Genomic DNA, 24,641 nt, shown 5'->3' with positions numbered 1-24,641 from the left:
TCCTTCAGATAAATAAACAGAATGAAAAGAAGTTGATTTAGGAAACACATCATTCTGATGACAAGCAAATTAAGGAGAAGGATGTTTTGAAAAAGCAGGTTAAAAATAAAAAATAAAAACATGGCTGGGGATACAGCTCAGCTGGTAGAGTGCTTGCCTCACATGCACAAGGCTCTGGGTTCAATCCTCAGCACCACAAAAAAAAAAAAAAAATTAAAACAGCTGGGAAAGGTGGCATAAGCCTATAATCCCAGTGGTTTGGGAAGCTGAGACGGGGGGATTGCCAGTTCTAGGCCAGTCTCAGTAACTAAGCGTGGCTCTAAGCAACTTAGCAAGACCATGTCTTAAAATAAAAAATTAGAAGGGCTGGGGACATAGCTCAGTGGTTAAGCACCCCTGGGTTTAATCTCTAGTACCAAAAAAAAAAAAAAAAAAACCAGAAAATTCAGAATGAAAAAAAAAATTCTCTCACAATAGCACAGGCACTCTATAGACGGAGAAGATTTCTTAGTAGGGGCTGGGGTTGTAGTTCAGTGGTAGAGTGCTTGCCTAGCACGTGTGAGGCCCTGGGTTCCATCCCCGGCACCACATAAAACTAAATAAACAAAATAAAGGTATTGTGTCCATCTACAACTAAAAATATTTAAAAAAAAAAAAAATTTCTTAGTAAAAGCAAACAAACTAGAATGGGTATGAGGTTCTGGAAAAGAAAATATTTGCATAAGTGATTTACTCTCATCTAGCTACACTGCTTCTTTAAAAAACATCAGAATGCTGGGCACAGGGACATGCACCAGACACTTGGGAGGACACCAGACACTTGGGAGGTAGAGATGGGAGATCTCATATTTGAGGCTAGCATGGGAAACTTAGCAAAACTGCCTCGAAATGAAATAAAGGGCTAGGGATGTAGCTCAGTGGTAAAGTGCTTGACTCTAAAGATACAAAACAAAACAAAAAGACAGAACTTTATAGCATATGTTTAATTGTATTATGAACATTATTCATTCAGATAAAAAAATGATGGCATAACAATGATTTAAAGTTGGTTCAACCATAAATTTGTAAGTGTATTTACCAAGAGCAAAAACAGAAGACTATTAAAAATAGCTACAAAGGTAACACATGTCAAAGTTTCTGTAACTGTTGGAAAGGCGTATATCTAAATATGATACAGAATTCTTGAACAGTTCTTTTCTTAGCTACATGGTGCTATGAGTCTGGAAGAGACTGGTTATGGGTACCACTTCTTGTCTTCAGTTGTGATTGAGCAATATCAGCAAGTGCACTTTGTATCTTTTCCAGAAGCATATCCCCTCGGTAAACAACATCTTCCAGACATGTAGCAGCTTCATGATTTTCTTCTTCTAGCTTATATAAGCTAGCAGCCTTTATAAGACAACAAATTTTTAAATCTTTAGAGTACAGAAGGAAAAAAAGTGGTATTAATTTTTAAATCTGGATCACTTTCCAACCACTGTGATATATTTTTCAGTAGTAGGAATTCTAAAAACCAGATAACTTGGAAACCATTATTCTACTCTACATTCAGAATTCCACCCTCCTTTCATTCTTTGCAAGGAAATGGGACAAAACAAGGAACATTCTGAAATGTTCCTCAAAGTGAGGCTTCCTTGTAACTCAAAACTGGACAACTATATTTATTCAGCACCACCTTCAATAGTCTATTCTAGCTCGAACTGACAAAACACCCAACTTAAAATTTAATATTAAAGTAACTTTCAATATTGTAACAAACTGTATCAAATACCTCCTTTAAATCAAAATTCTTTATTACTAGTAAAATTCTCAAATGAGTTTGTTTGTTTTTACCTGTAAAGCAGCTGTAGATTCTTCACTGGGTAAGGAGTCTATCAAAACATCAATGTCTTTTGCTGTTCGTGCAATCAGTGCAGCAAAAAGCTGGGCATATTCTAGAGAAAGACATGACTAAATTAGGTTTTAAAAGAATCTCAAATTTCCCAAAACAAATTTAATTTTAAGTTAATGAAACAAAGAAAGTCATAACTAATGATTAAAGTCTAATTTTGACATACCAATCTCATCACATATTTAACTTAATGTTAGCTTAAATTGGAAATTATGCATAATGTATGTCATTTCCTTTAACAGGATAATATGGTGATCAGTTGAACAAAATTTGTAAATGTGATGGTCTCCTTATTAAAGTCCTTCAAGTAAAATTCAGTTAAATTCATACAATCGCTTCTCTAGAGGAGGATCCATCTGCTATTGATATGAACAGAATGATGAAATATTGTGTGAATTGACTAATAAATTCATTTATTTTATGATAAAATTTGTAGTAACATTCTCCAACAACATTTTTAGAAAGAAATCATAAATAAGTTGAGTTTCTCAGTGAATCTAACAAAGGATTATAAGAAATTTCAGACTCAAACTAAGAGAAGCTATAGGAAACTTATTTACCTTCTGTAGGATTAGCTGGCTGGTCTTTGTTAATTGCTGTCTGAATATTATTAAAAGAGGCAGGAGGACCACATTGTTGCAACACTCCAATGGCATTACAAAATTGATCTGCAAGCTTGGGCCAAAGAAAACATTTAAGGTTAGAAAAGATTTACCAATTTTAAGGATTTTATCAGTAATAGCAACAAGTTTTAGTAATAATAATCTCTGATCAAGGGAATAAAACAGAAGTAATTTTGTATAAAATAAACTAGTGATGATTAATAACAATTATTATTTTTGGAGGGTGCTGGGGATTTACCCCAGGACCTTGTCCACGTTAAGCATACACTTTACCACTGAGCTACACCCCAACCCCACTAAATGTTTTAGTTGTACAAAGAAACCAAGTTTGGTATCAGTCTAGTTGAAACAATTAAAAAGAAATATAGAATAACCTTTGTTTTCTTCTGAAAGTAATAATTTTGTCAATACCTATTAGAAGCAACAAATAAAGACTTTTGGAGGGGCAGTGGTGGAAAAAGACAGATTTGGTAAATATCTAAGTATAGCTCAAGTTTAATTAACAATGTGTTATTCATACACAAAGTATGATTCCTTTTCTCATAGAGTGTAATTTCAATTGTAAAGAAACAATGAGAAAACAACTGCTAGAAAAGAAACCTTAGGTAATTAAGAAATATATAATTCTCCAAAACTCTAGTTGTAAATTCTTGGTACTAAAAATGTATTTCTTAAACAGTTTTGAGAACTGAGAATATCAATTCCTTACCATCTCCAAACTAAACACTAATATACTCCCCACCAACTTCTCTCATTAGTCCTGATCCCTCAAACCTCAATTTCTATTAATAATCAAAACATAAGAACTTCCACTGAGTTTCTCTGCCTTCATTTCATGGACAGAACTCAAAGTCAACTGTTTCCTATGTTAAATATCTAACCTGTATTGGGAGTCAACAAGTGTAACTTCAGATTATTTCCACTCATCTTCAATACCTAACACTACAAATACTTCCCTTTTTATCATTACCGCTGCTGTTTTAGTGTAGTAATCTTACAACAGTATTATAAAAAGCCTCATCATTTTCTAGTTGACCATATTATTTTACCCTGCTCAAAAAAATTAAAGTTCACTCCACCATGGTTTTCAAGATAAATCTCCAACTTACAGGTTATTTCAAAACTTTCAATAATCTAAGTCAATTCTTATTCATTTTTCACTACTCCCTCACATTTGCTTGACTAATCATGAATGCATTTATGAGACTAAATGGCTTTGCTCATGTTTTACTACTTGTAAGTACTCAGAAGATATATAAACCTAGATTCTTATACCAGTTCTGTTAACCTGAGTAGCTATTTTCTTCTCTTCCTCTAATTCAGTACTGGGAATTAAACCCAGAGTGCTCTACCACTGAGCTGTAACCCCAGCAATTTTTTTTTAGTTGTTGATAGACATTTATTTTATTTATTTTTATGTGTACTGAAGATTGAACCCAGTGTCTCACATACGCTAGGCAAGTGCTGTACCACTCAGCCACAACCCCAGCCCCCAGCAATTTTTTAAAAAAAATTTTAGTTGTAGATGGACTCAATACATTTTATATGTTTATTTTTATGTGGTGCTGAAGATCAAACCCAATGCCTCCCAAGTGCTAGGCAAGTGTGCTACCACTGTGCCACAACCCCAGCCCACAATTTTTTTTTTTAAGATAGGGTTTCACTAAGTAACCCAGGTTGGCTTCAAACTTTCGATCCTCCTGCCTCAGCTTCCTGAATCGAAAGGATTACAGGTGTATGTCACTACCCTCTCCTAGCTTTTTTCATTTTTAAAATTGGAACATTTCATATTACAGCCCTGTCATGAGGAATAGCAAAACACACACACACACACACACATATTCAATACAGTGGCAATTACGTTCTGCAGATGTTTTTCAGATCCATTCATTCATTCACTAATATTTATTGAAAATTAATTCCTTGCCAAGTATTATATATAAACATTCTAGAGATATAGTGAATCTGACATAGTTTCTGTACTCAGAAATTCCAGAGGGTAGAACAAATGTTAATAGTTAAACATATAATTATGATTAGGATAAAGGCTAAGATTCCCTCTACCTTAGATCATACAGCTCTATATGTCAATCTACTTCAACAGTTACAGCTGAAAACACTTGAATCATTATAACACCCTAATAACAAACAGTTTTGCATCATTTAAAAGTCTCTTGAGTGTATGACATCTTTCTAATCCATGCAGGGAGTATCATTTTGTAAAGATAATATTTATATATATGGGGCTGGGACTGTGCTCAGCCGTAGAGCACTGGCAGGACCCGGGTTTGATCCTCAGCACCGCATAAAAAAATAAAGGCATTGTGTTGTGTCCATCTACACCTAAAAAATAAATATCAAAAATATTTATATATACGATAAGCACTCACTCATATTAGTTAATCTACAGGATTCTCAAATCCAATTATCAGCATGCCTTCCCTGGATTCAAGGCCATATTCATTTTGTCCTCACTATCCTAGTTACAAGATACGAATATGCAAAATTTTCTCTGAAATAATGTTTCTATCCAGCAGCAGCATTATTATTTGTAAAACCTCAAAGGAGTATTCCCTGAGGGGAGGTTGGCTGGCTGCCCAGCCAAGTCACTGCAAGGTAGATTTTACCTGGTGAATTCAACAACATCTAGGGGTTCAGACTTAAAAGTTCCTATTTTTACTGATATAGAGTGGATCTGTTTTTCACAAGTAGGCTCAAGACTCTTCAAGTATACCCAGAGTGATGTGTTAACAAGAACACCAAGTTGCTGTCTTGGGAGGAGGGTGGAATAGGCATGGGGAACAGGTACCCAGTCAATATTCTGTATAGGCACCTGACCTGGGACAACAAATTACAATCAGAATGACGCCAAGAAATATAACTACCAATGAAAAAAAGTTTAACTCTTAATGGGAAAAAGTATATGTATCCTTTGGTTTGCATATACCTTGCACTCAGGTACAGCAAGCAGGAAAAAGAAACAGAACGAAAAAGTTAGAAAACCTGCTTACAAGACCTAACCTTTAACAGACTTTTGGGGAGACATTAGACATTTTAAATAAGATTAGAAGAATCGTATCATAAAGTTGTCAGTTCTCCCCAAACTATTTGCTAGAGAGTAGCCAAGAGACGGAACAGGAGCCAACCAAGACTAAACAAAACTTCTCACCCATTGCTCTAGCCCCAACCTGAAAATGCAGACGAAGAAAAGCTCTCGATTAACATTTAATTAAAAAGACTCAACAATCAAGAGCACGGGATCCCCCTGGGTGGTTAAAATTAACAAGGAAAAGCAAAACAAAACAAAGCTGCTGCTTCTCCCACCCCACACAAAAAAGGGGGATCCCAGAAACACTAACAAATAAAATCGTTCGCATAAGACACAACAGGACCGTGCATCCCGGACCCCGGAGGCGTGTGGGGGTGTTCCTCGGTCCTAGTCTGGCGAGAGGCTGCTCTCCCCCGCAGCATCGCGCACCACCACCAACCTCCCACAGTTCGCGGCGGCGCTTTCCACCGCCACGAGCGAGCACTTTTCACTCACGCTTTGACTCATTCTTCCCCCGACTTCCGAGTTTTCTCTCTCGGGCCCCTTTCCTCCGTCGCTTTACCTCAAAAAAGAAAGCCAGAGACTAATCCAACGATATTCCTTACCGAGTTCACAGCGTCTTGCAGCTGCGTGAGCCGATCCGCCATGTTCCCCCTGCACGTAAAGGGACGCTCTGGCAACTGCTCGCGCGTGATTGGGCAGCTTTAGGATGCGTCAGGACCAATCAAAGGCCGGCGTTCTTGAACGGGGTGGGGCATGGAGACAGGAGTAGGTGGGCGTGCTCTCCGGCTTGCTTGGTTTAGACAGTTTAGAGGTTGGACCGCTTTTGAGTTAAGTTAGGGACAATTAGGAATGTCAAATCGTTTTGGGGGCCAAACCGCCTCGAGGTTGTTAGGTGTTCAACACGTTACGGAGATTGTTGGCTCTGTGTGATTATTTGGTGGTTCCTCCTACCTTCTCATGTATTTATTTTACTTTTTTTTTTTTATATCACCTTGAATTTTTATTTTCTGTTGCTTTTGCTTTCCAAGTGGACCACAAAACAGGCAGCAAGCAATTCATAAATACTTGAAAGTCACGACATCGATTTTAAATTCAACACATTAAAATCCACCAGGCAATCAGGAAGACTAAATATTCGGGTGCGGCTTTGTTGTTTTAGGGCATAGGGAATTTACCGGTGGAGATTAGCTATGTGTTTTAATTCTGAATATTAGTGTGCTGAGGAAGCTGAGAAGAAGTGGAAAGCTCAGAAAGTAAATATTAAACTGGGTTATACTGACTGTGTAGGGAGAAGAAAGGCGGGCAAAATTGAGAAAGGGGAAGAGGATCATTTGGAGGTAAGTGATAATAGGATGTTCAGGTGTTAACCTAGGTAACTAATAAGCCTCTTTGTTTGCTTGACAATGAGGAAATTAGTGTGAGAAATAAGAGTTAGTGGAAAGGAAAGTAATGGATCCACAGTGTGTAGTCCAAAGAGGAGATTTCTTGAAAATAAGCTGGTAAGGCAGATTCAGATTTAAGAAGGAACAGCTTTAGAATTTAGATTTAGAGCTGGGACCTACTGAGAGTTTAAGTGTAAAGAGTAATAGTAGAGAAGTGGCACCCCCTTTCTCCACAGAAAAGCCCTCTTCACCATGGCTGATTTTAGGACTGTCAGCAAAAGAGTCTCTGCAAAAGAGTCCAATTCAGATAAACTTCCTATTTTTTGTGTCGCCCTGTTTACTTGGCCACTGGCTGAGAAGATATCAGCATTCCAGGTGCTGGGCACCCCCTTACTAGTTTTTCACAAACATATCCAGTATAATACTTTGAAGAAATGTGCAAACAAAGCCTCTGGCCTTGAGCTGGGCTTCACAGAGATGTCTACATTTTTAAGATGTTACAATTGGGCTCCATGGTAACAGCTGGCAGGGGGAGGAAAGAAAGGGGAAAAGAAGCTCTCCCTTCTCAGGTGTTGTTCTTAAAGAGTTAACATGTCCAAAACAGTAAAAGAAAAAGCTGCTTTTATGTGAACTTTTGCAAACTGTGAACTTCTGAGCCCCTCCTCTTACATGCTGGCTACAAAACTCTGAAACTCGCTAAACTCGGGGTTCAGGGGATTAATTGATTACAGCAAAAGCTGTGCCCTCGGAACCTGGCTGCAGCCAAATAAAACTGTTTCCTGCTATCTTCGGTGCCTTGCCTCATTTGTCCCTACAACAGTAGAAATTCGATATTTAAGGAAAGTGAACCTAGGGAAAATCTGGTAAGAAACGAGCCTGAAGCCAGATGCAATGTCACATGCTTGTAATCCCAAACACTGGGGGGCAGGGTTGGGGAAGGTTAAGGAAGGCGGATCCTGAATTCAAGGCCAGTCTGGGCAACCTAGCCAAACTCTGTCTCAAAAAGTAAAAAGGACTGGAGATGTAACTTTGTGGTGGGCAATGGCGGCAAAAAAGAAAGGGGAGGGGAGGGGCTTAGATTCAGCAATGACTGCTTTGTGTACTTTGGACAAATTTTATACCATTTTTCTCAGGCCCATATCCCTGATTACTTTCCTGGGGTTGGGGAAAAGGTGGGTGTCTTAGACCATTTTCTGTTGTCATAACTGAATACCCCAGACTAAATAAAGAATAGAGGTTTATTTAGCTCAGGGTTCTTGAATCTGGGAACTTCAGTATCAAGGTGCTGAAATCTAGTGAGGCCTTCTTGCTGCAGGTGGGGAGAGGCATCATGTAGGGAGAGAAAGCAAGTGAGCCAGAGAAAGTTCACTTTAACAAAGCTATATCTTTGATAGTCCACTAATCCATGAATAGATTAATTCATTCATCACAGCAGAGCCCTCAAGATTCAATCACCTAACAAAGGTCTCACCTCTCATACCATTGGCATATAACTTTGGGAACTAATTTTCCAACACTTGAAATTTGGAGAATGCTCTGAAATCCTAGTATTGGAGAAACAATCCTTGAAAAACTCACCTTGGGTTTACCCCCACTTTTTTTTTGCACCGGAGATTGAACTCAGGGCACTGGCCACTGACCCACATCCCCACCCCTATTTTGTATTTTATTTAAAGACAGGGTCTCACTGAGTTGCTTAGCACCTTGCCGTTGCTGAGGCTGGCTTCGAACTCCCAATCCTCCTGCCTCAGCCTCCTGAGACACTGGGATTACAGGTGTTCTCCACTGCACCCAGCCCAACTCTCTTTTTTTTTTTCTTTTTTAATTTACCAAACTTTTTATTTTGGAAATTTTAGAACACATACAAGTTGAAATAGTAATATTAAAATTAGAATATTAATGTGTTGAATCTCCACACAAAGAAAAGACCAACTCCAATTTTAAATCAAATTAAAGCAACTTGTATTTGTGTACACAAAGAGAGCTGATCAGTGACTGTCTCTCCTAACACTGTCTAGAGACCAACACTCCTCCCCTTCCCTGCTCTCTAAGAATGAGATTTTATAGCACAAAAAGTTGCAAACGGGGGTGTCTTGAGAACTTACAGATAACAGGATTTTGACAAGCATAATACAAAGGCAGATAGTAAGTTAATGATCTACATGGCTTAACATTTCAAGGTAGGGAATAAATTTAGATCCCAACATCAGAATTTATGAGGTGCCACTGAGGTTTCAGAGAGGGTTGTTATCTGGTCAGGGAAAGCCAGGCATGGGTGAGTTCAAGGCAAGGGCAGGCATTCCAAGCAAGTTTAGAAATTGCAGTAATTTATAGTAAAACAGAAATCAACTTTTCATGACTTTGTGGCGAGATGGCTCCCAATCTTGAGATGAATTTGGCTGGGTTCATCAAATGCAACCTTCACCCAATGATTCCCAATAAAAACCAAGTGGGCAGCCTCATCTATATTGAGAGGAGCTCTCTGGCCTCAGGAAGTCTGTGTAATAATCTCTTTGTAGTGTTTTCACTGATTTGAATCATAACAGAGCAAAGAAGGCATGACAGGATTTATTTGCATTTTATAAATGAAGAAACAAACTCAGAGGTCAAGTGATCTGAAGTCAGTAAGTGACCCACCAGAAACTGGAACTGAAGATTTCTGACTTCAGTAATTCAACATTCTACGGTCAATTCCTCTTTTGGGTGTACTGTGGGAGTAATGCCAGAGCTGCTTCTCAAAACAGGTGTGCAAAGAAAAGTGTTTTCGTCTCATTCTTTTGGCAATCAAAGTAAATATTCACCAGACCCCTTGTGCACAGTATTATCAATCAGAAGTCTGTTATCAGGAACATAGTGCCATACATAAGAGAGTATAAGAAGCAAAGAGAGGATACCAAAGCTTTTGCCAATTGCCCCTGTTCTGAGGGATTACTCAGTCCTGGCTACTGTGCTTAGAACCCAGAACAAAGAAGACAAGGACGAATCCTTGTGCAGTCACATTCCAGTGGGTTCTTCAACAGTTCACATGCTGCCAATGAGAGACTAGTGGACTGCATCTATATCAGTGTTTTGTGTGGTTTACTCCAACTCTTGCACTTTTGCTTCATAGCCATCCCCATGCTGAAACAGTCTATTTACCTACTGCAGCCTAACTGGGAACCTCTATAAGTGGAGTACTTCCCCAATAAATGAGATTAATTAAAGATGACCAATTTGTTTTAACTGTAATTTGGGATAATCTGGTAACTTTCCACCCCTTGTTGAGAGAGTACCTTATTGAATGCCTGCCATGTACCCAGAAATGTATTGGCTGTTAGGTTTGTAGAGATTAAAAAAAAAAAAATGCCAAGGACCCATTAGTTTGTAGTTGTCCAAGTGTGAGATAGTGAGGTGAGTTGGATCTAGTCTACAGTGTTGACTCTAATATGAGAGGATGTAAAGTTAAAACATATTTTTAAAGAAAAAAATAATGTGGATTAGTGACTGATTGGATATAATGTAGTCTACTAAATGAGAATGTTAAGTTTTGTAAACTGGTTGAGGAGAACTTGGGTACCTGGAGTAGAGGAGTCACTTCAAGACAACTTAGATTTGCTTGGCAAAACTTTAGTCAAGCTTATGAATTTTCTTCTAGGCCCGTGTGCACTTTGTTGTTGTTTTTAACTTGTAGTAACTTGTAGTAACTCCCTATTCTTTCATTTAAAAAAAAAAAAAACCTTAATGATTTTTTAACTTGACATTCCAGACTCTTAGATACCTTTATGACTAACTCGATTACAATCCACTAAATGTCTGAAATGACCCAGCAATAGGCTGAAATACTATACCAACATTTAGTACACCAGATTCCTTGCAGTCCCCTAAACGTGCTCTGCTAGCATGTCATATGAAGCACATATAATTCTCTCTTCCTTTCATGAATTACTTACACTTCCATCCACACCTCTACTTTGTTCCCTTGGTGATTGTCTATTCAGCCCTCAAATCTTATTCTAAACATTTCTTCATAAAACTTTCCCAATTGGCTAGCATGCATGAGTCCCTGGGTTTGATCTGCAGTACCACGAAGACAAAAACAAAAACAACTAAAAAAACCTTTCCTCAGGGCTGGGATTGTGGTTTAGGGGTAGAGCACTTACCTCGCATGGTGAGGCACTGGGTTCGATCCTCAGCGCCATGTAAAAATAAATAAACAAAATAAAGGTATTGTGTCCATCTACAACTAAAAAAATATATTAAAAACAAAACAAAACAAAAGGGGCTGGGGTTGTGGCTCAGAGGTAGAGTGCTCGCCTACCATGCATGAGGCACTGGGTTTGATCCCCAGCACCACATAAAAATAAAATAAAGATAATGTGTCCACCTATAACTAAAAATTAAATATTAACAAAACAAAACAAAAAACTTTCCTCATCCCAAGAGTTAGTTAATTGCTCCCAACCTTTACCACAATTGGTCCTTACACTTTATTAGTTAACTTAACATACAATTACAGCCATGCATAGCTTAATGGGATACATTCCAGAAAAATGTATTGTTAGGCAATTTCATTGTGTAAACATCATAAAGTATACTTTTACAATCGTAGATAGTTTGACCTGCTACACACTTGACTATATGGCGTGTGCATGTATGGTACAGCCTATTATTCTTAGGGCCATGATGAACAGAACAACACAAGATTAAATTAAGCACAAGAGAAAATGATGCAATCAGGAGGTGGGATAAACACCAGATTTATGAGGCCACCACAGATATAACATGGCATACAGTTTTATATTAAACCTTTTCTTTTTAAATAAATAGTACACTGAAAATGATGATATAACAAATTCATGAACCAGTAACATAATTCTTTATTATCATTATCAAATATTATGAACTTCACAGAATTGGATGTGTACACTTTCATACAATTGGTGATACAGTAGGTTTGTTTATATCTTCGTCACCATAAACATGGGAACAATGCATTGTGCTATGATGTTATGATGACTATGACATTGCTAGGCAACAGGAATTTTTCACCTTCATTGTAATCTTATGGGACCACTGTCATATATGCAGCCCATCGCTGACCCAAATGTTATGTGGCATATGACTAATTCACTCACCAGACCATGATCTATGTGCAGGCAGGAAACAATTTGTTTCCATATTTCCAATACCTAGCATCAAGCATTTAGCCTGGCATATAGAAACTACTGAATGCACATCTATCGATTGAATGAATGAATTTACCAGCATTATCATTTGCATATAATAGTTACAATAAGCACATTTAGTGAATTTAATTTAGCAAACAGTCGAAGTAAGGTAAGAGCATGCGGGGATGGGATATATATATATATATATATACACACACACACACACACACATATACTCTATCAACAGGGGACAGGGGTTGGAAAGTTAGAGATTACAGATTACCCCCAAACTATAGTTAAAACAAATTAGTGATATATATATATATATATATATATATATATATATATATATAGAGAGAGAGAGAGAGAGAGAGAGAGAGAGAATATGAATATGAGGGTGAGATTAGAGTGGGAATAGATAAATGCACAAGTTCCACAAAGGTTCATTCCTGCCTTTGCCCTGGATTCTTGCTTCTATCTCCATCTTGAGGTGCCATTGGTTTTATCTAAAAATCTATGTTAGATTTCCTCCTTCCCTCCCTTCCTTCCTTCTTCTAAATTTTGACTTTAAGGCTCTAGTTATACATATATTAAATCTGAGAATCTTTTCAGTTTCTGCATTTTCTTTTTTAAATATATTTTTTAGTTGTTGATGGACCTTTATTTTATTTATTTATATGTGGCACTGAGAATCAAACCCAGTGCCTCACACTTGTTAAGCAAGCACTCTACCACTGAGTCACAACCCCAGCCCCTACATTTTCCTTTAATAAATAGAAAAACCAATTCATTTACAAAGCAGCCCAGCTTGTTTGCTTTTCAGATCTCCATGGAACTCTGACATGAGCAGGGTACTCCAGCTAATCATTCTCCCAGGTAATGAAGCCTTCTCTGATTACTGACACATCTGACATCAGCTGTCTCATAGGCATGGGGGAACTGCTGGCAAAGATATGGAGGGCAGAGGATGGGATTAGATCAGGAAATTGAAATTAATTCAGTGTGGCTAGTATAGAGTTTGAGTTTATTTGCAGTGGAACTGAGGACAAGAACTACATTACAGAAGACGTGTGTCATACTCAGGAAGATGAATTTTATTTATTTTTTTCCTTTTCTTTTTTTGGAACCAGGGATTGAACCCAGGAGCACTTAACTACTGAGCCATATCCCCAGTCCTTTTTGTATTTTTATTTAGAGACTGGGTCTCTCTAAGTTACTGAGGCCTCTCCTAAGTTGCTGAGGGTGTCTTTGATCCTCCAGCCGCAGCTTCCCAAGTTGCTGGTATTATAGGCATGCACCACCAGGCCCCTCACTCTTTTCTTTATCTTTCTTTTTTCTTTTTTTGATGTGGTCTTGCTACATCACCCAGGTTGACTTCAAACAACTGCTCCCAGGCAGATGGATTTTGATTCTGAATGTTGTGAAAAAATGTGTTTTCAGATTCTAAATGGATTTACTTGTGTCAACCCTAACAACAGCCTTCATAAAGTCAGGAAGTTATGAAAAAGGATTCTTATGCATGATTGCCCAACAGTAATTATCACAAAAGACTTGTCAGAACCTGATGTTTGCACAGAGGCCACCACAACCCTATATAAAAAGGACTCATAATAGGACCTCTGCCCAGCAACTGACTGTTCAACTTTGGACTGATGCTCTTCTTTTTTTCTTTTTAAATATATATATTTTTTCAGTTGTAGGTGGACACAATACCTTTATTTTATTTATGTGGTGCTGAGGATCGAACCCAGGGCCTCACACATGTGAGATGAGTGCTCTACTGCTGGGCCCCAACCCCAGCCCCCTGATGCTCTTCTTGTTATTAATAATTGTGGCCAAGGATTACTGCTTCAAAATATCTTACATAATCCACTTCCTTTTTCATCTTTAAAACCTCTTAGCTGGGCATAGGTGGTATACACTTGCAATCCTACCTACTCAGTAGGCCCAGGTGGGAGGATCAACTGATCGAGATCAGCTTTTGGGGAAAACACATATAATCATATGTAAATATATGGATGGGGCATGTGGAAGAGTAAATAAGCTACTGAAGGTGTGAAAATCTGAACCATCAACAGTTGTGCCTGTTACTATTATGGTAGCTGCCATGGAGTGTATCTATTAGTGGATTAACTGAACAAATATTTTTTTTTCTAGAAATAGTTGTTCATTAAAATACATACAGGAAAAATTTAATTAGCACGGAAAGAAAGCAGGGCAGTCATCCCCAAATAACTGAGTCTGTAATGCAAGTTACTTTTGGATTTCTTGCAAGCTTAGAATCCCCCTGGGGGCTAATTCCATCATCATCATCATCTCATGAGCCATCTGTTACAGGGACTGCTGTGCCTTCAAACAGCACTCAAGTATGAGATTTGAGAGCTGAAGTTCAGGTAAAGATTGTGAGTTTTCGAGGATATTTCGCTTAGAGAAAATGAAACTTTATTTTTCGATGTGGTATTCAGAACTAGCGTAATAACAGCTACAGAAAGTAGTAACAACTATAAGGGGCATTCCCTGGTATTTTTATACTAACTTTAACTTTAGCTGCTAAGGCAATTGCTACAGGGAAGCAATCTTCAACTGTTGCAAAAAAAATCTAACGACGGGCTAGAGGACCACCGCATTCCTCTTTTGTTTCTTCTTCTTTTTTTTTTTTTTTTTTTCAGAGGGCTGTTAAACTGGAGTCTGGGACGTTAGTCCACAACAGAAAGCGATTTTGTCCTTTTAACGGCGTTAGAAAGATATAAAAGCAAGAAGAGACAACCCCAGAACTTCCTGGGCGCGCGCTGCGTGGGAACGCCCCCAGCACCGCCCTCGCCCGGGGACCCGCGGCTGCTTAGCGCTCCGGGCTGGGGACGGAGACACGGGGCAACGCGGGCCCGTGAGTTAACCTCTTGTTGGGGCGCTCGCCAGATACTCTGGTGCTGGCAGGTGCGCGGCGAGTGCACGGAGCAGGCGATGGCGCCCAGCGCGAGCGCCCCGGGGTAGTGCCGGCTAGGCTGCTGGGTCCCGGCGCGCATGCCCGCCTTCCTCCCAGACCGCGGCGCGGGTCCGGGTCCGTGCAGGCAGCAATGGGGCTTCTGCGGCTGCTGGTCTTGGCGGTGCTGGCATCGGAACGCTGTACGGCCGGAGGAGCTGAGACGGTCGGGAACTCTAGCCAGGGTAAGGTCGGGGTGCCTCGCTGGTGCTACCCAAAGTTACTTCTGCATTTTTTTGCAAGCTTAGAATCCCTCTGGGGGCTTTCCACCTGGCGAGAAAGGTGGGTCTTGGGGGGCGTTGGAGCGCCGAGCTGTGAGTTAAAACTGACACGGATATACTAGAGCCTTCCTCCCATTGCTAAGAAGGAGGCCTTCCTGTCAGCCCCCTAAAGAGACGGGGGAAACGGGAAGAGATAGCCAACTCTCTTTTTCAGACATTATTATCTCCCGTAGGGAGCAGCCATGTTTGTGGTTTTAACATATTAAAACGCCCCTTTGCTCCTTCGTGGCCTGCCTCAGCTCCGGATTGCGAAGCTTGGAGAGGAATTAAGCTTTATGATTGATGGTCCTCCAAGCTGCGTTGGTTTCGCATTCCGAAATCGTGACGCTTTTCAAATTGATTGATGTCCTGCGGAGTTTGAGAAAAAAATGACCCCAGAATGGGACTTTAGATCGTAGGTCATGTGCTTGGTGAAATGGGTTTTAGCAACAGCTCATGCTTTGTTAATATAAAATGTAAAAAGCACTAATTGTGCCAGGCTGATGATCATGTGCTTTTCCGTGAAATTAGGCACATTCTGGGTTTTGTTTCGAGCTTAAGAGACAAGATGCAGTTCTGAAACATATTTTCTGAATAATGTGATTGTGCTCCTACATGCTTATCTCTGAAAAACCCCTTGTGCAAACTGAATCCTAGGATCTTTGCATAGACTTAAGGCCAAAACTGAAAAGGACAATTATATTTACTTGCAGAACATATAATAGGGTATGTTCACTGCATGCAGCCTGTGCCAGGTGCTTTCCATATACAGTGTTCTTTAATCCTCACAACTCCACAGATGATGATTGTCCTCACCTGGCAGAGGATGAAGCTGAGGCCCAAGACACTCATTAAACAAATGAATAGCTAATAGGGGCAGAGGCAGGGTTTAAATCTAGGTGTGTCTCCCAGCAAATTTCATTGTCTTCCCACTTCAACAAAGGTGACTTCCAATAAAATATCTTGTGTTTTACATTTAATCCTTCAGCGATTCCTTATCCCTTAAAATAGACTAATAGTATCTGGAGACTCAACCTTCCCTATCTCCATTTAACAGGTAGGGAAGCTGTGGTTGATCCAGGATAGTCCAAGAGTCAGAAGGGTTGGTATCCAGACCTTTTTATTCTAGTTTGGTGCTTTAGTATTTACTATCTAGAAATCTTTACAGAGAAGTTGAGAAATGGAGCCAGGCACTGTGGCTCATGCCTGTAATCCTAGTAGCTTGGGAGGCAGGAGGATTGAGGATTCAAAGCCAGCCTTGGCAATTTAGTGAAACCTTGTCTCTAAATAAAATATAAAAAACAGGCTGGGGATGTGGCTCGGTGATTGATGCCCTGGGTTCAATCTCTGGTACCAAAAAAAAAAAAAAAGAATGTTATGTTTGCCTTGTGTTAATATTATTCTCTGCAGGAAAGGGACAATATGTGGAAATTTAACTGCTGGTAATAAAAGCTGATATTCTCCACCTCTGTCAGATGAAAGTCAGTACAGAAATCAAGAAATCCTTAGTTCAAGACTTGAGTGATCCTCTTGTAACATGGCTGGATTGCTGTGTAGGATTCTAATAGGACAAAATGAAGGATCAGAGCAGCTGTTGCAGTTTAGGAAGATTTATCCATCTTGAGCAGGATGAGCTGACTTGCACAGCTTGAGGCTGAATACTGAATGAACCTTGGAAGGTGGCTGGTCAAGTTCCTAGAATGTCTAAGGAAGGTGCTTTCTCTTACCAGCCCTGGGCATTGGAGGTGATTTGTCCATTTAAATAGTTGTCTCTTCTCCTGGAGTCCCATGTCTCTTTGACCCTTAACATATATCATTATTGTTTTAGATTTGTATCCACTAACTCTCATGAAATTACATAGTAATTGGAGTTGGTAGGGAAGTCATGTGGACCCTCTGTGCTTTGGATGATGCTTTAAAGCAACAGGTCACTTGTGCTGTGAGTTGCAAATGTTGGTGCCCTTCACAAGTGTGTGAGAAGTTGTATGTTCATTGTTGTGTTTCCTTTTAACTTTTGGGACTAATAACAATTTAGAAGACCATAAAAATGAGCTATTGGGAGGGGCATTTGAATGGCAGCCAGCTCAAGTAGCTGAACCATTTTTATTTTTAACTGTGTGTCTGAAGAGAATTATTGAGACCAAGATTTGACAGATCCCTCCCAGAATTTGGTTGTTGTGTTAAAGCACAAACAATGGAGGGAAATCTGAAGTAGACTTTAGTAAAATATTAAGAAAAGCTGGAAATTTTTAAGGTTGCAAGATAAGGACCTGATTGGCAAAGAAAGGAAGAGATTATTAGGATTGGGCAGTTCTTCTTGGAATGGAATTACTGGAAAGAAAAACGGACTCTGGGCAAGAATAAAAGATGAGTGTGAAAAATAGGAAAAAAAGTCCCTTTCTATTCCAGTGCTAAAAATTGTTGGCAGAAAAAGCAGAACCACTTCTTTGTAGAGGAGAACTACTTTGTAAGTGCACCATCTTGATGTTGGCCCTTTGCTCTGTAATGTCATTTGATGTGCTGTCTTTTTTCCTCCCACTCCTGAAGTCATAAGATCTAATTATGTCTCATAAAATGCTTCCGATGAATCCTTTTCCAGATGGCTTAGAGGTGAAGTTAAGTTCCTGTTAACTTCTGCAGGATATAATTTGGTACGTGTCTTCTTTTGCCAGGTCTTTTTTTTTGTGAGTAGAAATTAAATGCCATCTCTATCAGGTTGTGTTGTAAAAATTATTTTGGGTTTTGCCGCAATCTGGCTGGGCACACAATCACGAGCCACCACACAGCTTGTAGATTCAAACAGCAACTCTTTATTCCCGAACTCACACCAGCCATCTACAATCACGTTCTGGGGAAATCCACGTTCTCTGCCCAAATCCACGTCCACTGGGCTTCTGTCTCCCAAAAAATACTGTCTGAATCCCATGAGAACTCAAGGGGAACTCAGGCAGCAGGATACGCCCTATTCCCAGCAGGAATAATCTTAAACCTTAAACCTGGAACCTAAACCGGGAACGCCCTAAACCCGATTATCTTAAACCGGGAATACCCTAATCCGCCTTGGTCCTTGAGCAAGGTCACCTACATTCAATGTCACTGCAACATGGGGTACGCTGGCAAGGAAATTGTCATACCCACTTGGCTAATGGCTCCCAGCATCTCCCCCCTTCTGATTAATTAAACAACAAGCAATGTGGCTTAAGGACCGTGCCTGGTAGGTTGTCCAATTCAACATATGGTTCTTACCCGTCATCAGAAAACTGACCTTTAGGCGTCAGCCTCCTGTCTTAGGTTGATACCACTGCAATTGAATCATACCCGTCACTGACTACCGGTCCAGCATACAGCCATACTTGTGGATAGGTCTATGCACCAGTGGGGGGGTGAGGTTCTTTGCCTCACCTCTGTTGGCCCCCAAATTTGGCCTTGGTGCCAGTGGGGGAGTGAGGTTAATGTGGCTTAAGGACCGTGCCTGGTAGGTTGTCCAATTCAACATATGGTTCTTACCCGTCATCGGAAAACTGACCTTTAGGTGTCAGCCTCCTGTCTTAGGTTGATACCACTGCAATTGGATCATACCCGTCACTGACTACCGGTCCAGCATATAGCCATTGGCCCCCAAATTTTAGACCATCACTAGCAGAAGGGAGGAGGATACAGAAATGCCACAACACCAAGCCAATTGACGGCTCCTTGGGAAAAATTGCATCACTGGTGACACCATCAGCAAAGATATGCCAGCACTACCACAATTAACATGGGGTGCGCTGGCAAGGAAATAAAAATTGCATCACTGGTGACACCATCAGCAAAGATATGCCAGCATTACCACAATTCGCTGCACCAAACGATAGTTACATAGTCCAGGCAAGTTCTGCAAGCAGTTCAAAGCAGAGGAATCTATCAATATGTCCATTTCCTCCCAAAATCCGTTTCCTCCCAAAGTAAGTTAACTCCTTGATTGAGCATTACTTGTTGAGTTATATTCATTGATGCATCAGTTTATACAGTTTACTGTGATAGCTATCATAGAAGCTGTAGTCTGGTTGTATCTTTGTCTTCACCGGCACTGGGATGAAGATAGGAATTCTGGCAATGATGCTAAAAAGACATTATCCTGAAAAGAATTATTAAATATAATGAAAAGGAAAGGTGAAAGTAAACAAACAGATCTGTTAACCTACTTTAAAAACAATCCTTAACAGCTGTTTACCTAATTTAAATTAGTAAACAAACAGATCTGTTAACCACCTTTAAAAACAATCCTTAACAGCTGTTTACCTAATTTAAATTAAACCATTTAAATCACGTGAATAAAAAAATAATAATAATTCGGATCCATTTTTTCATGAGCGCTCCTCATATAAGAAATATGGACATACGCACATACAGACATACAACACAAAACACAAGAGTGTACACAAACGTACAACACATAAGAAAATAGTAAAGGCCTTGTAGCTTTACCTGGGTGAAATCTCCATTGCAATGTTTAAAAACTCCACAGTCAAAAAATAAAACTGATCAGAAAAACATTAACCTAGGTTTGTATGAGCTCAAAAAATAAAAATAGAACCTTATGATGTGGAAAAATGCAATAATAAAATAGCTATTGAAAAAAGCATCCTGGTTAATCACTGTCGCAGATGTAAGAATGGCCAAGCTGGAGTTCTGGATATCAGCTGTTATGGATTTGAGTCAAATCATCTTCTTTTCGATCTGTAGAAATTGTTTTAGTTAATCTCTCTGGAATCCAAATCGGCTGCTGTTCTCCCTGTGGAAAAACACAAACAGACCCCCGACTCCAGACAATCACTGGGTCAGGACCTTTCCATTGTCCTGTTAGAATATCTTTCCAAAGTACTTTAGGCTTATGTACATTTTTTGGATACATATGCCTTTCCGCAGCACTAAGTCCTGAAGAATCCAAATTTAAAAAGTTTAGAGTAAAAAGCGTTATTTTAAGTTTATCTTTGGGGGATATATACCCCCTTCCAATTCCCTCTTTTTGCTTTAATAAGTATATGTCTGTATCTAATAGTTGTCTTAGCTTTTTGCATTTTCTATATGAAATACCTTTACTTGACATTTTCAACCATTTTCTATCTTATTTCTATCTTCTAGTTTTTTGTTTTTTTTTTTAAGGTTTGTATATTTACCCTTAGTTGCTTATTTTCCTCCTAGTTTTTTTTTTTTCTTCCTATTTTGTGGGTTTAAAATTCTTGTCTTCCTACATCTTTTCTATCTTTCTACATCTTCTTTATCTTTTTTCTTTTTAACTTTCTATACTTCTGTCTTTAAAGTTTTTCGCTTTTTGATCTTCTTTATCTAAGTATCTTTTATCCTATTATCTTCCCATTTTTTTTAAGTAATGCCTTTAAGATTAACTAGGCTTCGAATGATGCAATAAAGCAATCTTTTTTCCGCCATGAAGGTATCTCGACCACCTTCAATTTAACCTTTTAATTATCATCTATACTGTACTTTTAAATGTACTTTTTCACCACCTACAACTTCACTTTTAAACGAGGCTTAGATTTTGTTTAAATCGCTTCAATGTTAGTTTACATGGCTGCCCTTCAACCAAAGGCTTTTTTTTTTTAACTCCATTGAGAAGCTTTGTCTCAATCTGCCATGTACAAATACCTTTTTCTTCTTTCTTCCTTTCTCAAGCTTTTAAAGTAAGTCTAGTTTCCTCAAAATTTTTTTAAATGGCATTTTACAACTTTTACTTTACCACATAGAGATTATCTCATCTAGAAACATTTCTTTTTCCTTTAACCTTTTATATTAAAATATATTTCCACATCTTGAATCTTTTTCTCTTTTTTAACCGTTAACCCTTTTTATAAATTCACATTTTGAAACAACTCTTATAAAATTTCTGATTTAGACAAATTACTCCACTTTAATAAAATGAAAGACTTTCATGTTTTTTATGATACTATAATACTATAATTGAAACCCAACTGAAAACAGAACTAGCCATCTCTTTCTTGTTGAAGAAAAATCCTTCTACAGGATACCATGATGGTCCCATTGATATACTTAATAACTCGTCTTTCAAAGGCCATGTGCTACATTTTTGTATTGTATCAACATATGCCCTAACTGTTGTTGGTCTTACTGGGGTGCCTCCTTCCTCTAACAATTTCTCTTCCTCAGAGGCGAACAACTTCAAACCTTGAGTCAACCATTTTCCCCAGTTTGCCTGAGAAAGTTCTAGGAACAGGCAACTTGAAATAAAAACAAAATAAATCAAAACAATAACACATTGTTTTTTGAATTGGTCACCCATTCTTTCGCTCTTCCTCAGGGGTGAGAAATTTCACTTACCTCCAAGCTTCAGAAGTTCCCCGTACGAGCCGCCAAATGCCGCAGTCTGGCTGGGCACACAATCACGAGCCACCACACAGCTTGTAGATTCAAACAGCAACTCTTTATTCCCGAACTCACACCAGCCATCTACAATCACGTTCTGGGGAAATCCACGTTCTCTGCCCAAATCCACGTCCACTGGGCTTCTGTCTCCCAAAAAATACTGTCTGAATCCCATGAGAACTCAAGGGGAACTCAGGCAGCAGGATACGCCCTATTCCCAGCAGGAATAATCTTAAACCTTAAACCTGGAACCTAAACCGGGAACGCCCTAAACCCGATTATCTTAAACTGGGAATACCCTAATCCGCCTTGGTCCTTGAGCAAGGTCACCTACATTCAATGTCACTGCAACATGGGGTGCGCTGGCAAGGAAATTGTCATACCCACTTGGCTAATGGCTCCCAGCAGGGTTTCAGTAAAATTTTTTTTTTCTTTGTATTGTGGTGCTGGGGATCAAACCCAGGTTCTCATGCATGTCAGGCAAGAGCTTTACCACTGAGCCTCATCCCCAGTGTCTTTTTCAGTGTCTTTCATTGTCATCAGATGGAAGTCTCTTTCTCAACTTGATGTTTATGAGTTGGGCATTTCTGTAAATGTCCTATGTGTGTTTAGCATCTTCTCATTAGTTTATTTGTAAGCTAATCCAAGACTGCCTGGAAGCTAATGATATCTTATAGTATAGAATTGGATAGTTTAAAATCATTTTTCCCATTTGTTTGATACTTTTAGCAGCCAAACTGATATATGTAGCATAGTTACCTCCATTTTACCATAAGAGAACAGAAGCCCAGAGGAAATAATAAATTATTTGCCTGAGGTTACATAGTTCTCTTATCATTTAACAAACATGTGCTGTCTGTGCCAGGCACTGGAGCATCAAATATGACAAAGCTCTGAACAGCCAGAAGTGAAACCACAAGTAGTTTGGTTAAAATGCAGTCTTCTGTAAAAATTATGAAATGTCCTTTTAACTGCCAAAGTATTTTCACAGTGAAGTTAGGTTAAAGATAAGGGAAGGATAAACACATTTTCTCCTTATTTATTATTGTGTTTGTAGTTCTCAAACCTGGCTGAACATTAGAATCGCCTGGAGAACTTTTAAATAGGCATATTGTTGAAGAGAGAACAAGAAATGGAAATTCAAAAGAAAAAGTTTACAGAAGCACCAGGAAATATTAAATATTTAGGGATAATTATACTAGGATATGTAGAGATCTCTGCAGAGAAAACCATACAACATTCTTGAGACAAATTAAATAAGTAGAAGAATATCTCCAATTCACAGATTAAGAAATTTTCTGTTTTAGCTGGGCATGGTGGTGCATTCTTGTAATCCTAGGGACTCAGGAGGAGTTCAAGGCCAACCTCAGCAATTTAACGAAGCCCTAAGCAACTTAGTGAGACCCTGTCTTAAAAAACCAAAACAAAACAGAACAAAAACGGCAGGTGGGTCCAATCCCTGGTACCAAAAAATATGTCTTAAAGATATCACTTCTTCCTAAATTGTAGTGCCCTCCCAATCAGAATCAGGGGCTTTTTTTTTTTTTTTTTTTTTGGTGGATATTGATGAACTGATTTCTGTATTTATGTGGAAATGAAAAGGGCTGTAATATAGTCAAGACAGTTTTGAAGAGGAAGGACAAATTTGGGATAGGAATTTACACAGAATAATAAACGTGTCAGGACAGATAGGTAAACTGGTGGAACCCAGGGGAGAATCCAGAAACAAACATGTTTGTTTACTTGACTTACATTAAAGTGGGACTGCAGAGCAGTAGGGAGAGGGTGGGGTTTTTTACTGAAGGTTGTTATTTCAAGTATATGTACATGGAAAAATGAACCTTGCTCCCTGTCTCAGCTATACATAAAAATCAGTGTTAGGTTGGTTTGAGACCTAAATGTAAAAGGTCAAACAAAACTTCCAGAAGTTAACATGGGGAATCCGCCTTCAAGATCTTGGAATACTTGACAAAATTTCTTTAAAATGATACAAGGACTAAAGGATGGGAGAGGAGGGGAGAAATAGGGAGGATAGGAAGGGCAGCAGAATAGAATAGACAATATGATTGATGTATGTACATTCCATGTATGTATTATATATCAAAATGCATTCTACTGTCATGTATGACTAAAAATAAATAAATAAATAAAAAATAAAATGACACAAGGACTAATCATAGATGAAAAACGTGAGAAATCAGATTTTGTTAAAATTAAAACTTCCATAATCTGAAGGTACCGAGAGAGGAAACAGACAAATTACAAAAGTACAAGGTGGTATGCAAGACTTGCCATAAAGAACTGGTAAGATTTAAGAACAAATAATTTTTTTTCCTAGTATTGGGGATTGAATCTGGGGTGCTCTACCACATCCTCAGCCTTTTATTTTTTAAGACAGGATTTCACTTAGTTGCCCATTCTGGTCTTGAATTTAGGATTCTCTTGCCTCAGCTTCCTGACTTGCTGGGATTGTAGTTATATACCCCAGCACCTGACCAAATGATTCAGTTTTAAAAATGGACAAAAGATGAACAGACTTTTTCACAAAGAGAATATCCATATAGCCAATAAGCAAAATAAAATGTAGTAAAAAATCACTAGCTGATTTGGAAATGCATATTATTATTTTTATTTTTTGGTGCTGAGAATAGAACCCAGGGCCTCTGGCATGCTAAACATGAACTGTACTGCTGAGCTACATCCCCAGTTAATACTGCGTATTAACTGCGTATTAACATAACATACTACTATACATCCAGCAGAGCAACTGATGATCCCAAGTGTTTGGGAGACTGTTGACAATACTTTTCCACACATTAATGGGACTGTACATTGGCAAAAGCATGTTGGATAATGCTTTCTATTAAATATGAATATAAGAATACCTATTATCTGATAATTCTGATGGATTCTATCAAAGAGAAT

General features: G+C 38.8%; 2 protein-coding genes and 1 long non-coding RNA gene across 5 annotated transcripts in view; 1 reads left to right on the top strand and 2 right to left on the bottom strand.

Moving 5' to 3' along the window:
• Positions 1-968: 968 nt before the first annotated feature.
• Med21 (mediator complex subunit 21) lies at positions 969-6,244 on the bottom strand. 2 transcript variants are annotated; one of them, XM_046435956.2, is made up of 4 exons: positions 6,169-6,244; positions 2,452-2,566; positions 1,834-1,934; positions 969-1,389 (listed from the first exon to the last, which is right to left on the bottom strand). In XM_046435956.2, the coding sequence occupies exons 1-4, from the start codon at positions 6,208-6,210 to the stop codon at positions 1,213-1,215; spliced, it is 435 nt and encodes a 144-aa protein (XP_046291912.1). In that variant the 5' UTR covers positions 6,211-6,244; the 3' UTR covers positions 969-1,212. The 2 variants fall into 2 exon arrangements, with proteins under 2 accessions (XP_046291912.1, XP_046291913.1); XM_046435957.2 differs by lacking the exon at positions 969-1,389 and having other exon boundaries at positions 1,868-1,950.
• Positions 6,245-15,129: 8,885 nt separating this feature from the next.
• Positions 15,130-24,641, top strand: part of Tm7sf3 (transmembrane 7 superfamily member 3) — a 41,047-nt gene continuing 31,535 nt past the window's right edge. For both annotated transcript variants that reach the window (XM_046435822.2, XM_046435820.2), the window contains exon 1: positions 15,130-15,260. In XM_046435822.2, the coding sequence (XP_046291778.1) occupies positions 15,170-15,260 (91 nt within the window). In that variant the 5' untranslated portion in view covers positions 15,130-15,169. The remainder of the gene's footprint in view (positions 15,261-24,641) is intronic.
• On the bottom strand, positions 18,123-19,850 carry LOC131423871 (uncharacterized). The gene is made up of 2 exons (XR_009225979.1): positions 19,617-19,850; positions 18,123-19,548 (listed from the first exon to the last, which is right to left on the bottom strand). It is a non-coding gene; the product is annotated as an uncharacterized LOC131423871 (long non-coding RNA).

This window comes from Marmota monax, unplaced genomic scaffold, assembly GCF_021218885.2.
Source record: "Marmota monax isolate L192 unplaced genomic scaffold, Marmota_monax_Labrador192_F-V1.1 WCK01_AAM20220418_F8-fsc00012, whole genome shotgun sequence".
NCBI classification, from domain to species: domain Eukaryota; kingdom Metazoa; phylum Chordata; class Mammalia; order Rodentia; family Sciuridae; genus Marmota; species Marmota monax.
This window is presented reverse-complemented; position numbering and strand designations above follow the sequence as displayed.